The sequence below is a fragment of the Pleurodeles waltl genome, chromosome 10 (genome assembly GCF_031143425.1).
Source record: "Pleurodeles waltl isolate 20211129_DDA chromosome 10, aPleWal1.hap1.20221129, whole genome shotgun sequence".
Classification (NCBI taxonomy): domain Eukaryota; kingdom Metazoa; phylum Chordata; class Amphibia; order Caudata; family Salamandridae; genus Pleurodeles; species Pleurodeles waltl.
In genome coordinates this window covers 301,813,704-301,829,120 of record NC_090449.1, presented here as the reverse complement: position 1 = coordinate 301,829,120, position 15,417 = coordinate 301,813,704, and the positions used below count along the sequence as shown (strand labels likewise).

General features: G+C 43.8%; 1 protein-coding gene across 2 annotated transcripts in view; it reads left to right on the top strand.

Annotated features, from left to right (window-relative positions):
- The window catches only part of LOC138261488 (coronin-7-like), a 1,075,977-nt gene that overhangs the window by 689,991 nt on the left and 370,569 nt on the right, over nt 1-15,417 (top strand). For both annotated transcript variants that reach the window (XM_069210466.1, XM_069210465.1), the window contains exon 11: nt 3,827-3,884. In XM_069210466.1, coding sequence (XP_069066567.1) covers nt 3,827-3,884 — 58 coding nt within the window. The remainder of the gene's footprint in view (nt 1-3,826; nt 3,885-15,417) is intronic.

The following is a 15,417-nucleotide window of genomic DNA, read 5'->3' as shown; positions in this document are numbered from 1 at the left end:
AGTGTAGTTTCAGGCTCATCCTCCCAAGCAGCGATTCCAGGATATTCAGACTGTGAAACCAATATTTCAGCATCTGTCCTGGATTTCGGTGAGACTGACTCTGAGGCTGCTGGGCCTCATGGCCTCCTGCATCCTGCTGATGAATCATGCCAGATTGCATATGCGTGCTTGGCAGTGGGACATGATGTTCAAGTGAGCGCAGCATCAGGGGATGTGACCCCGATCTCGAAAGGAACTGCAAAAGACCTGTAGTGGTGGCTGATGAACCTCAGTTGGGTCAAGGGCAGACTCCTCGCCCTTCCCCAACTGGACTAGATAGTAGTGACAGATGCGTCACTTCTGGGATGGGGTGGCCTTCTCGGAGAGGTGGAGATCAAAGGACTCTGGCTTCTGGTGGAATCCGGACTTCAAATCAAGTTGCTGGTGCTCCATGCGATCGGGTTAGCATTGAAAGCATGTTTTCCCTCTGTCAAGAGGCAGTTAGTGCAGGTATTCACGGACAGCACTGCCGCCATGTGGTACTGCAGGGGAGGGTGGGGTGGTGGACACTTTGTCAAGAGGCCCGGCTTCTCTGGTCATGGCTGGAACAGCCTTCCTGCGGCTGCCTGACCAACCCTCTTTATTTAAGTCCCCTATTGTAAATAGGTTCTTCAAAGGGTTTACCCAATAATTTACCTCCTTTGTTCTTTATCATGCCTCAGTGGGATCTCAATTTTGTTCTTACGTAGCTCATGTGTGGTCCCTTCGAGCCACTGCACAGTTGTCCCCTCTGGCTGTTTACCATCAGGACAGCCTTTCCAGTGGCAATAATATACTCCCAGAGGGTGAGTGAGCTGCAGGCTTTATCATCCAATCCTCTCTATCGTACTGTTTTCCCTAATAAAGTGGTGATTCGCACACAGGCCTCTTTCCTCCCAAAATTGGTGACCTTATTCCATTTGGGACAACCTGTCACCCTGCCCACCTTTCACGCTCCTTCCGATCCCCTTAAAGAATAGGAGTGACTCCACTGTCTGGACCCAAAAAGAGCGTTGTCGTTCTACCTTGACCGCACAAAAGAGTTCTGAATGGACTACCAACTCTTTGTGGACTAAGTAGAAACATAAAAAGGTCGGGCAATACAGAAACTAACCAATTCACACTTGGTCGTTCTCTGTATCAAGATCTGCTACGCCCTGGCTAAAAAAAAGCCTCCTTAAGGCATAAGGACCCATGCCACCAGAGGAAAACCTGTGACCAATGGCACTAGCTCTTGGAGTCCCAGTCTTCAACGTATATCAGGCAGCAACGTGGACATCACTGCACAGGTTTGCCAAACACTACTGCCTGGTCAGTCAGGTTCGGAGGGACATGCATTTTACTTGTTCGGACCAGCAGGTCTTTCTAGTTTAGAACATTTGTCCACACCCACCGGCAAGAGGATGTGGCTTGGGTATCTATTCAAAGGTAAGTAATATGCAGGTCAAAGTCTCTTTCAAATAAACAAGTTACTTACCTTCAGTAACACATTGTCTGGTAGAGACTATGAAGATGCAGATTCCTTACATCGACCCATGCCTTCCCACTCTGCGGACAGATTTCTGCGATTAGAGTTAATCCCTTTGAGGGTCCTAGTTTGGACACACATTCCTAAGTTCAACTCGTGGCTCTGTGCTCCTGGCTTGGAAAGTAGTGAAAAGTAACAGACGTATGCACGCCTTGGTGGCGCCTATATAGCTACTGCTACGTCACTTCCAGCACCTATGGCACCGACGACGTAGTGCAGAACTGAACAAAGCCACCCAACGGCGCACAGGGGTATTGCGCATGCAAAAGTTTCTGGATCCAGTCTGACGCCTGGGAAATTCAAAGGTAAGGAATCTGCTGCTAGATATAGTCACTACCAGATAATGCACTACCAAGGGTAAGTAACCTTTTCCTTAGGGTACACATTGCCCTTACCATTATCTTTTAATATGTAGTCTACGCTGCTCTTGTTGACCATCCACCTAAGGAAACAAACTTAGCATAAAAGCATCTTTCGAGTTGAACTCTGCTTTTTTCCATCCAAAGTTCTAACTTGAAAGAGATTGGGTTGGTAGTGTAGAGCCATTTATGGTTTCTTTTAATTCAGTCCTCCTGCCAGAGTCCAATCAAAACCTTAAATCACACACATTGTAATTCCTTTGCAGGTTTCCATTAATCTTCTAGAGATGATCACGCTAAAGAGGAAGAACAAATAACATTCCACTCTATCCCCTCACTAGCTCATCTGTTTACTACAGGTACAATTATTTCACCTCCTACCAAGGGCCCACCTTCTCATTAGGGGTGGGCAAAAATTCCAGTCCGTCGGCAGAGTTCGCAGAGTTTTTACTGCTCCACTTGGAACATGGAGTTCTGACAAAACTCTGCCAACTGCTGTGTGGCGGAGTTCTTCTTGCCCACGGTTCGCCAACATTAGGTTAGCAAGCACAAGCAGAAACTTGCATCCCTAGCACAATTTTCGGGCTCTAGACCATTTGTGGTGAGATTTCTCAACACGGACGTCACAGCAAGTCGCTACTGTTCGCACTGAGAAAGCTGCCGCTGGATTAGAAAATCTGCACCAGTGGCAGAAAGAAGCAGCACTCTCTAGTGCGCCGCATAGTGGCATTCTCACTGACTTTACAGTGCGGAACAAGATGCCATCGCTAGAAATCAGTGCGAGCAGCGCAACATGCCTGCTTTCTGCCCGCTTGCAGAACTCTGCGCAATCTCAGAGTTTTTGTGTACCTCCGTGGATTTCACTTTGCGAGTTCCGCTCAGGCCTCCTTTTTGTTGGGATCTACCAGAGGCACAATGCACCCCATCTGTGTTAATTAATGGATATTTTCATCCATCAGGTTTTCTCTCAAACCTCATTCTGATACGGCCGAGTAACTTAAAAGCCTGAAAGATTGAATCTGTTTGTTTGATCTTTTCACTCAGCAATGGAAGCAGCCACTCGTCAGCAGCTAAGGGAATTGGAATGGTGCTCAGCAAGAGAGCCTGTGGGGGAGTATAATGTAGGGTGTGGTGACTTTATGACATTATGAACATAGCTGAGGGGAAGGACAAAATAGTATTCAAATTGAAGAGCCTGGCGTGGCTGAGGAACAAATCTGAGCGTATCGTAGGAAGAGGGCAGACTGTATCTAATACGAAAGAGCCAGAAGTAGTTTACTGTGGATGAAAGACATCACAGTCCAGCTTGATCATTCAATGTATTTGTCCTGGTACTTTATCATTGCAGGTGATGTATGAGGCCCAAACCAGGGAAAATTATTTCAGGTACGAGCCTATATGCGATGCACAAGAGATTTAAATGTGGCCTTATAGGATGCTATAGAAATGTCACCACTTGCAGAGGGACTGGTGCGATTCTGCATGGTGCTGTCACCGCAGGAATCTGTTGTTGAGTCAGCATGATGCTGTTGTCACCTTCACAAACCTTTTTTAGAGTCATCAGAATACCGCCACTGCCTGTAAAGGGTTCTGTTGGGTCATTCTGCTAGTGCCACTGCTTTGGAGCTTGCTCTAAAAACCAGCATGATGCTGTCACTGCCTTTAGAGACCTGTTGTAGTGCCTTTGTGATGCCTGCCTTTACGGGCGTTCTGTATGGCCAGCACGGTGCTGTCACTGCCTGCAGAAGCATTCAAACAGGTATAGGATAGAAGGATGCTTCACACATGCACAACGAGGTGGCACAGCTTTTAAAAAAGTGACCGGTAAGTGTTCTCCACAAAAGAAAAACTGTTCATGTCAAAATGTGGGGTAAATGGTGTGTTTTTTTTTTCCACGTGTAACCTCTCCATTGTTTTCTAGGGGGAGAGTACCATCTACTGCTGTGAGGTTTCGACCGCCGTTCCAGCCCTAACCCAAAGTAAGACCGTCTTCATCATGATATCATGAACGTCCTTTGAGGCATTATCAAGAACAGGGATAACCTCTCGCAGAAAGAAGCCAAGAGCATGAGTGTCAATTCACCATATACCAGGGATAGCGAAAATGATGTCACATGCCATTGGACCTTTATATCCACTCTCACACACATGCTTACGCATACACACACAGTCACACACACACACTCTCATAAACACACTTGTACCTGTTAAAACGCGCACAACATACATTTAAAGGCATTTTTCACTTACCTCCGCTGCCAGGGAGGGTCATTTTTCAGCTCATTGTACTCCATTTTTATTACACTAATAGCGAATAATGTACTATTATTCACTACTATTGTAATAACAAAATGACAAAAAAAACAAGAAGATTGGAGCCCCAACCGACATCCATAAGGACGAGCTGCCCGTGTGTTCCTGATGGATTCACAAATGCAGTGCCAGGGATCGCAGCTGCGAACCCTAAATGACATCAATGGCCAACAGGACAAAAAGTTCCTTAAAGTCTTTTTCCACAAGAAGAAATTCTGTCAAAAGTGCTGTGATGGAAAAAAAAATATTTGTAGAAATATATAAATATCCTTAAATAAGGCTAAAAGCTGCTCTGCAGAACTACCTTAATAGAAACAAGTGTAGTGCAGACAGGAGAGAGGGCACGCGTTTAGTATTTAACTCCATAGAAAAACGAACTGCCTTCACCACCAAAGCTCTCCATTCTGGGTCATTAAAGCACTTCGGTGACTTATGTTCCTGATAACGCATTCCAATCTAATTAATTTATTCACTCTGGGACTTGTTTTAGGCCAATTAATCTTTTGACCCTGATTGAAGACACCTTAGGACGAGATAACTGATCAGCATGTCAATCAACAAGTCAATAACGTCTTCATTTAGACTCAGAAACCACCATGACCTTTCAGTCATGAATAACCACACCAGTTTAGTACAATTTTGTGATGTTTATTCCCTATTGATTACAATTCTACTAGCAAGTTTATTAGTCTCAAAATCATGAAACACATCAGAATTGTCATAATATGGCAACTCAAATAAGATTTAATCAAAGCAAAGATCACAAACATTAGAACATAGCACAACGTCAACATAGGTTATCCTTAGCAGAGTATCATTAGAGCATTATTCAACAAAGCATCGATTCAGTCATTTGTCTGTTTGCGTCTGTTTTAGTGAACCCCTTAACTAACCTCGAATTAGCATTGGCATGTTGGGATTCATGCAAAACAATTTTGTAACACAACTTTGGGAAACATCTATCTATGGTCTCTGTCAAAAGAAGCAGTTGGTACATAGAAAGGAAAGGCAAACAGACAATTACAATTTTATCATCAATAGTAACCCTCCGTAATGGGTCAGCCTACAGAGTCAGTCTTTGTCCTCAGGACATCAGTTGATTCGCCCGCCATCAGCCAGGGAATTCAGCAAGACGGGGTAAGTAGGGACACTTTCCTCATATGGAGGAGAAGTATAGGATGGGCAAGACAAGGGCAAGGATGGTTTGAAGAACCAAATGGCCAAGCCTCTATGCAGAGTGACAGTGTCTGGGTCATAGCAAAAGTTTGCAATGTCATCTCTCTAAGGGCTTCTCGTGTTAAAGGTTTTTATCCCTTTTCTGTTGTACAGTCCCCTAATTTCTAATTGGTTAGGGTTGTCACCCCATAACAGTTCTCACGTAGTTTATTGGTTCCTGTGATTGACGTCTCCAGTGGAGAAGTGTGGCTCAATGGTTAGAGCGGCAGACCCTGAAGCAGAGATCTGGCTCAAGACCAGGGTTCAAGTCCCGCTTCGGCAGGTCTTGGGCTCAATTCCCCTTGACCAGATAACTCTCGCCTCGGTGCCTAATCTAATTCATGGGTCCCACTCTGCAACTCTGGGCAATAGCTTGCTTAATCTCCACAACGGCCCCAACAGCGCTTGGATGCCTGGCTTCACCCTGGGGGTGCTCAGGAGTGGGCGCCTCACAGGGAAAAGCCAGGAGGGGTTCCATAGCGGTATGAGTACAGCGCCTTGAGACCCTAACGGGTGAGTAGTGCGCTATACAAGTGCTAATTTACATTTTTTACATTTACAGCAGGTAGAATGTCTGGTATGATTTCATACTCTTGTGGTCCTCTCGCATCTTCAGCCAGTAGTTCCATTGTCTGTACCGGTTTAGGCGACCTTGTACCTGTAACCAGTCTACATTCTTGCATTCAGCAAAAATGTTTCCTTGAGCAAGTTGAATTTCGTGAGAACGGATCTACTCCTGTTACTCATCTTTTAGCTTTGGAAAAGTACAAGTACATGTCCTTCAGCAAGTCAGCACACTGCACGTTAGAAAAACACATTTAATATGAAACCGGTCAGCTAGGCCTCTGCTCATGCTAACTTAGGCCTATTGATTTATTAGCAAAACCTTAACATGTAACTCTTAATATTAGTGTAAAATCATACATTAAACGTATTATTATTTAGTTATTAGTCAGCTTCATTAATCATTGCATACATTGGTGGCCACTCCCCGTGGGCACATTTCAAGCGTGTTTTTAGCATTAACACATTAATACATTTTCTATGTGGCATTATTATGCATTAGTTCATAAACATTTCATGTTAATTTTAAGTATAAGTGCTACGCTCCCTCAGTCCCTTCTCTGATGACACTTGTCAGCACACAAAACCTTTCCCTTCACAACCTTTCACTTTCTTAGTTCGTACAATTCATATTCTCCACCCCTCCTTGACTTTTCCCAAATCTCTTTGAACATTTTCTCCTTTTTCTTTTCTTTTTTCCTTTTATTGCATTTTGCCAATTTTCTTTTAATTCTTTTACTAATTTTGCATGATAACCATTGTCCGAATAAACAAGCTAGAACAATCAATGTACCCCCTATTATTTTCGCAAGTACCCCATTCCAGATACTACTAAACCAATTCCCTACTTTAGCAATTCCCTTTCGAACTTTTTCCCACACTCCAGGTTCTTTCAGCTCCTTCAAATCTGTACTGTCTCTTGTTAGGTTAGTAAGCATACCCCTAATCTTTTTACTATTAACTGGAATGAATGCACAACAATGGCGCTCATTAGGCATCTTACAGACTCTGCCACTTTTTGCTAAAAGAATGTCTAAAGCAAGCCGGTCTTGAAGAGTCATAGCCCTCTCCGCAGCAAGTTCAGTATCCATCAGGAGTATAGCCCCTGTGAAGTTTGTCAGCATGTTATCCACAATAGTAGACAACTTTCGAATCTTTATGGAGTTTAAGATAACCCCTACTGAAGGAATTATGGCTCCAAATATATCACCTACGACAGCAGCTGCTGTCTCTCTCTTTTGTCTAGTATGATGTAATTCAGACATTTTAGGAAGTTGCTTTAATTCATCAATTTGGTAGATATTTGGGAAAACTATTCCCAAATAACATGTCCCATACCATCCCTTTGGAAGACGGTAATAAGCATTAAGTCCACATATGTAATAGATTCTGTTAGGGATCGCTGTATCCTCGCCATTTAACATGAATGTCCATTTACTCTGAAACAAAAACACATGCCTGCACTCACTCATTCCCACAAATAAAGTGTCATGCTCAGATTTTGGCCTATATATACAAAGCTTTCCTACGTTTAATGCGTCTATAGCTAATTTGCATTGTGTCTTTATTGCACTACAAGCATAATCATTTGCAAACGTTCGTTTTTCTATTCCCTTTTCCAGCCTTTCCTTTAATGCTTTTTGTCTATCATCCGTGTGATCTAAGAAGCTTTTCTCTACAGGCGTTAGTAAGCAGGTTAGATTATTGCGGTGCGCATAAGCTGTCCCAAATGTCAGTGTCGGCTCAAAGAAACCACTAACTATTTTAATGCTGTGTTCCTTAGCTAATTTGTTTAAAAACTCTAATCCAGGCACAAAGGAAAACACTACATCTAGGTTAGAATAGAAGTATTGGACATGTTCTTGATCATAGAATCTTGTTAATAGCAAACTACAGCTAATTCCGTAGGTAAGCGGCAGACTATGGTAAGTAACCCCTTCTTGTACTGACGAAGGAATCTTTGTGCACACATAGCAGTTTTTCGCATCCATTGTGTCAACATACTCATTCAACAAGCGATAGAAGACATTAGTAGATAGTTCCCTTTTCAAATTAGTTCCCTCATGCAAGTATTTCGTATCCTGCTCAAACCTCTCCCATGGTGTTAATGTAGCAGTTCAGGAGTTGGAGCATTGTTAGTCGCATTCTTATCCACCAATGGCATTCCCACAATCACACCTATAATTATTATTGCACATACAGTACCTAGAATAACACTCAACCAACCAAGCATCCTACCATTATCATTATTTCTAAGGTTACTCATGATCTGTAAAGAATCAGAGAGCAGAATAAGATAAAGCAAAAATCAACTTTGAGGTAGATTTAAAAGCCCTTATTTTTCCTTTTTTTTTTCTTTGCACAAAATCTCTCTCTCTTAGCAAGTATTTACAGCGTTTCACTCACTCCCAGGACCCGTTGTCAAATCAGGTTAGCAGCTTGTCATAATCTGTTTTTCAGAGTCACTTCACGGTAACAGTGTCACATCCGGTAATTTATCAATCTCTTTTCTCAGGTTCTTTTCTCTGTTTATTTAATTTCAACTTTACCACAGTCTCTTTCTATGGTTGAATTCAGGTACCGTAATATTGACCTGCAATTTCTCGATCAAAACAGAAAGCCAAGAATTCTTGTTGCCATTCAGCTGATGTTGCATACGCCCATTCAGGACCTGCGTACCTCCTGTTTGCAACTCTTTCTTTTCAGTTTGTGATCACCCTGCAACTCTCCTTCACTGAGATTTTCTTCTTTCCTGGTTGTATCGACTTCTTCCTCTATTGTTTTGTTAGGGATCACTTTCTTCCTTGTAGCTTGTGGCTCTGGCCAGTTATCTCCTTTAAGTGTTTTCTTTCTGTTCGACCTTTCAGGATGTTGAACAGTGCCCTCCTCTTGTGCTCTGGTGTTTTCTCTTGATGGACCTGCAAGCGGCTCAGGAGGGGTTGGAACACTTTGACCCCGTCTGCCTCACCTCCTTCACCTTCAGAGTCTGTCAAAGGCTCAACTTCAAACCTGTATCCGCCTGCTTCTGGGAGAACCTCTCTTTGCGTCGGTTCCCCAGATGCCTCAGCTGAGATAGGCTCACTGTCACCCCTCTGGATCTCGTTTGCAGTTTGAGTGACTAAGCCTTCCTCAGCGGGCTCTCCTTCAATCTCAGTTCCCTTCTGATTACTCTCCGGCCCTGAGACTTCCTTCTCTGCAGCTGTTGTTTTTGACAACTCAAGTTCCTCATCAGTTGGACATGTCACCTTCTTTGTGTGACTGGCATGGATCCAGTTTGGAAGCCCTGCACATTTCACAGCAGTAGTAGTTGTCAGTATTACTTGATACGGCCCCTTCCAACGTGGCTCCAAACATGACTTCCTCAAGTGTTTCTTGACAACAACCCAGTCACTGGCTTTCAGGATGTGACCTGGATCACTCATCGGTGGCAATGTGATAGCTTCCACCTGGTGAGAAAAAGAGCAGACCACGTCAGCATGACCCTTGAAGTAGTCCAACACCATATCATCCGTGATATTCACAAGAACATTTGCAGGCACTGCGGGCAATCTAATTGCTCAGCCCATAAGAATCTCATGAGGAGACAGTCCTGTTTTCTTGTCAGGTGTATTTCTCATTGACATCAGCACTAAGGGCAATGCATCTGGCCATTTTAAATTGGTAGCTGTGCACATTTTTGCCATTCTCGACTTCAAGGTACCATTCATCTGCTCCACTAGTCCTGATGCTTCTGGGCGATAGCTACAGTGCAACTTCTGTTCAATGCAGCACACAAGAGCTTAAACCTCATTGTTTAACTGTCTTCCCCTATCTGATTCTAAAGAGATCGGAAACCCGAAACGTGGTATCAACTTCCTAAGCAGCAGCTTCGCTACTGTGAGGCTGTCATTTCTACGTGTAGGGTAAGCTTCAAACCAGTGACTGAAAATGCACACAATCACCAACACGTACCTCAAACCTCCACACACAGGCATCTCAATGAAATCCATCTGCATTCTGCTAAATGGACCTCCTGCTCTCCCAATGTGGCTCAAATTCACCACTGTCACTTTCCATGCATTCATCTGCTGACAGATGATGCCCCTATCATAGATGACTTCTGCAGCTTGTCTGAATTTTGGATTGAACCAATCGACTTTGAATAATCTGATCATTGTGTCTCTCCAAACATGTGCTTGACCATGGTAGAACCTCGCAAACTGTGACAAAAGACTGTTTGGCAAAACCATTTTACCCTCCTTTGAAACCCATAAATCAGCAGATCTTTGTACGCATTGCATTTTCAGCCAAGAGTGTTTCTCATCTTTACTGGCACGTCCCTGCAACGATTTTAACTCATCTAGTGTGTCAACCACCCTTAATGCATACCCTAAGCACGTTTCATTTTCTGTTTCAGGTAACAATTCCCATTGATCTTGAAACGATATACAGTTTAATGCACAAAACCTTGCAACTTGATCTGCATATCCATTTCCCATTGACACAAAGTCTTGTGATTTAAAATGAGCACTGCATTTCACCACGGCAATTTCAAGAGGTAACTGAATCGCATGTAACAAATCCTTAATTTTCACACCATTTTTCACTGGAGAACCAGAAGAGGTCAGGACACCTCTCTGTGACCACAGTTGGCCAAAATCATGTACAATTCCAAATCCGTATCTGCTGTCAGTATAGATAGTGACTTTCAGGTTCTCAGCTGCGTGGCATTCCCTAGTAAGAGAGATTAATTCAGCCACTTGAGTAGAGTATACTCTTTCGAGCAGCCAGGATGCTTCTAGGATATCAGTGATTGTACACACAGCATATCCAGCTCTCAGTACTCCTACTGAGTCTCTCAGGCATGAACCATCAACAAAGATAATGTAATCATTTTCTTCCAATTAGGTATCTTTAATGTCGGGTCTTGGTGCACAGATCTGTTACCTCAAGACAATCATGTTCTACCTCCTCAGCATCATCAATGTTTTCAATAGGAAGCAAAGTTACCAGGTTCAACACAGTACACCTTTGCAGTGACCCATTTGGTGACCCTAGTATAATTGTTTCATACTTAGTTAGGCGTGCATTTGTCATATGCTGAGTCTTTGTTCGGTCAACAGGATTTCAACTGAATGTGGGACCATTACTGTTAAAGGATGTCCCATCACCATACCTTCACATTGTGTGAGGCTTTGACAAACTGCTGCAACTGCACGCAAACAACCCGGTAAGGCTGCTGCGACTGGGTCCAAAGTAGCTGAAAAATATGCTACTGGGCGGTTTGCACCTCCATGGACCTGTGTCAGGACAGACAAAGAACAAGCATCACGTTCATGACAAAACAGTACAAAAGGCTTTGTGTAATCAGGCATACCTAAAGCTGGTGCCCTGCACATGCTTTCCCTCAGTTCCATGAATGCCTTCATCTTTCTCGGACATGGTTATAGCACCCGGGCCATCCTGAATCTCCTTGACAGTCAATCTCACCAAAGGTTTAGAGATAATCAAGAAGTTGGGAATCCACTGACGACAGTAGCCCACCATTCCCAAAAATATCCTGACATCTTTCTTTGTAGTCAGGGAATTCATCTGCAATATGGCTGTCACCCTTTCTTCGGATATTTGCCTTGACCCTTTTTCAATCAGGTGGCCTAGGTACTTCACCTCTTTCTGGCAGTACTGCAATTTCTTAGGGGACACCTTATGTACGTTCTTTCCCAAGTGATTCAGTAAGGCAATAGTATCGTACCTGCAGTCATCTTTTGTTTTGGACGCAATCAACAAATCATCAATGTACTGTACTAGAGTCGAACTAAAGAGCAATTCTAATGATTCCAAGTCCTTCTTCAATAACTGATTGAAGATGGAAGGTGTTTTAGAAAACCCTTGAGGAATTCGACACCAACTGCAAACCTTGTCCAGGAATTTGAAACTGAAAAGAAATTGGACAACCTCATGAAGAGGCACCGAAAAGAATGTTTGAGACAGCTCCACGACTGTGAACTATTCTGCATCACATGGAACCTGAAACATAATCATGGCTGGATTTGGCACTATGGGGCAACATTTTACCACAACCTCATTGATGTTTCTCAAGTCTTGAACAATTCGAACTTTCCCACAAGGCTTTTTCAGACCCATTATTGGTGAATTACACAGGCTGCACATCACTTCTTTTAGAACCCCTTGTTTTACAAAGTCTGCAATTATTTGTGTCACCTGTATGAGAACATCTTGTGCCATGTGGTATTGCGGCACCTGGGGAAACACTGCATTCGGCTTAACTCTACTTTGACCGGTTCTACTCCTTTTATTAGTCCCACTTCTTTTCCTGTGACGTCCCTCACCTTTTCTGTCACTGTTCCCTGCAATTCGGCTGGTAAATCAGTCACTGTGAACATCGGGAATAGGGTTATCAAAGGGTACTCCTCATTTGCGGTCTCTGTCTCCGATTCTGAGATCTGACCATCGTCCCCTTCATCATCACTGTTAGTCTGCACCTCAATCCCTTCATTGGAACAGGTAATTGAACACCTAGTCTTACACAGTAAGTCTCTTCCCAATAGGGATACAGGACTCGAGTCACAGACTACAAATCTTTGTAATCCCTGGAAAATACCAATCTCAACTTGGACCGGATCTGTAATCGGATTTGTCATGAACTGATTTGCTACTACTACCACCCTTATAGTACGCCCCGAAAGTGGCAACTTCGGAACCTCTGCACTTCTGACTGTAGTGTGTGTAGCTCCTGTATCAACTAGGAACGAAACCTTATGACCCATCACCTTTCCTTCTACATAAGGACCCCTCTGATCTACTTCTAGGGACGCTGCAAGCCTGCACTCCTCACTATCTAAACAATCATCCAAACATTCATCGTTTATGCCATCCTCACCACGCAATGGGAACTGCTGTACTGTATTATTTTGACTCATTGTTTGACCTGTGACCTGTTGAGGAAGCATCACCTGTTGCTGTCCCATTGGAGCTAGTGGTATCTGCATTTGCTGTCTAGGTACCATGGGGATCTGCTGCTGTACCTGCTGCATCTGTGCTGGTTGAACACGTGGCATTTGCATTTGTAGCATGGGTTGAAGACCCTGCATCTGCACCATATTATTCTGGAAGTTTGGATTTTGACCCCTCACATTTTGAAATGTACCGACATCATTGCTTTGTTGAACAGCACCATCCTGCACCATCATTGGGCACTCCCGTTTCCAGTGCCCCATGCCCCCGCATGCATGACATGGTGACATCTTTTTCATCCCCTGCACATCATTTTGAACCACAACGGTATTTATATCTGGACCACGGTTCACAAAACCTCCTTGACCTCGTCCTCTCGGTTGTGCCTGAAACATTCCATTTCCCCACGGTTGCTGCTGTACCATCTGCTGTATTCCATTTCCTTGCATCCCTGCCTGAGCTGCTTTAATTTGCCTCACCATCACCTTTTCTTTCAGCTTTCTCTGCTTCAATTTAATCTCATCACTACAGTATTTTGCATACTGTAACACCTCATCAGTTGGCTTCGCTTGACAACAGATCAGATGATTCTTAATCATCTGTCTAATCTCTGGTCTCAACCCTTCAACAAACCTGAACATTAGGTGATTCATGTCTTTCGGCTCTATGACCTCAGTGCCGCTGTAATGTTTGAATGCCTTCAGCAACCTCTCATAGTAAGCATGTATCAACTCTTTGCCCTCCTGTGACGTTCGATCAATTTTCTGCCAATCAGTCACTTTCGGCGACACTTTCTGCTTCAAAAGCTCAATCACCTTATGATAATACCTCATCACTTCAAAAGACGGTGCTCCAGTAACTTTGTCCCTTACCGGTTCCTCTGTCAGCCAATCCACACCTCTCTTGCACTCAAGCCATAAGTCAGCTGGAACTATTATCTCAAACAGGGTATTTAAGTCTTCCCAAAGACACTTCGCAAGCTTCACAAACCTGTCCGTCTGCTGGTACCACTCTATCAGCTTCTCCCTCAACCTGGGATAATCATTTGTGAATGACAGGATGTCACCCCTAGACCATGGTACCTGGTCTAAAACTCCTCCAGCAGTTTCTCTCATTGGTAACATCTTGCCCATCTGCCTTCCCACCTCTCTAATGCTCCCCAAATTTGAGCACTCTGTAGTATCTCTTTAAGATGCGCCTTCATTCTGGTAGATCTCATGTGATCGAAATCTTTAGGCTCAAAGTCTAACCTATAGCTCCTTTTCAAGTGCTTAGTATTCTCTATGTCTATGCCGTATTTGTCTGCTAGGTTTGCCAACCTCTGATGCTCCCTGCTCACTTCTTTGGTTATTTTGGGGCACAGATACCTCAATTATGCTTCTGTGTATGACTCTAATCTGTTCACCCCCATCGTTCCTTCTATTAGTTCTGTGGCTTCTACACCCAGTCTCACAAAATTTAGATATTCTTCTCTCTCTGACCTCTCTGTAGTCACTGAAGCAGTCTGCGGAGTGTTGAGCTTGTCTAACCACTCATTCAATTGTTGCGCTGTTAAGCCTTGCAACAAAACATTTCCAGAATGCATTACTGGTGTCTGTGTCGCATTTGTACTCATTACCTGTGGGGTTAGTGTTCCCAACCCTGCTTGTCTCATTGTCTCCAAAGGAACCCCAATCGGACTAAAGTCAAACAAAGACCTAGACCTTTCGGCTGGCTATCCTCCCTGTGTCATTCCCTGCAAGTTTCCGGTAGACCCTCCTCTTATGGCCTCTTGGCGCATTCAACGGTACTGGTGAACCAACTGTAATTGGCAATGATATAGCAGCTGGTGACTGTCCAGTTCCCAAACCCTGTGGAGCATTAGCTCCCACGGCTTGATTTATCATGGGTGCTGTAGCTACTGACTGCGGTCCTGCAACAGAAGTGTAATGCGGAACCACCTGTTGCTGCAGCTGGGGCAGCAATTGTGGAGTTGGCTCAATCTGCACTAACTTTGATCTCGTGTATACTGGATCAGGCAGCACCATCAAACTCGTATTAGTCTCTAATACTGGTACATCAGGATAAAGCCTCTGAATTTGTGGTGGATGCAACTGTATCTGCGTGTCTGGGGCAGTGGGTACACTGTCACCATTCTGTAACAAAACTGTATCACTTGTCTGCACTGTATTCATGATTCCCTTATTCTGTGCCGGATCTTCAGAACCTGCATTAGTACTCTGTCCATTATCATTTATGGCATATGGTGGCGGGCGATCATGTAACAACTGATGAAGAAACTCTTCATCGTCTGAATCATCTGCCCAAGACCTCTGAGTCTCCCTTGGCTTACTAGAGCCCTTGTCTGTCTTACAAGTGGCCTTCTTTCCCTGTGCCTCATCTTCTTGAGTTTTTGCTGGAAACATTTGAATTCCGTCAACTATTCCCCTTGTCCACATCTTGGTCTCGCTATCCCATTTAGCCTCA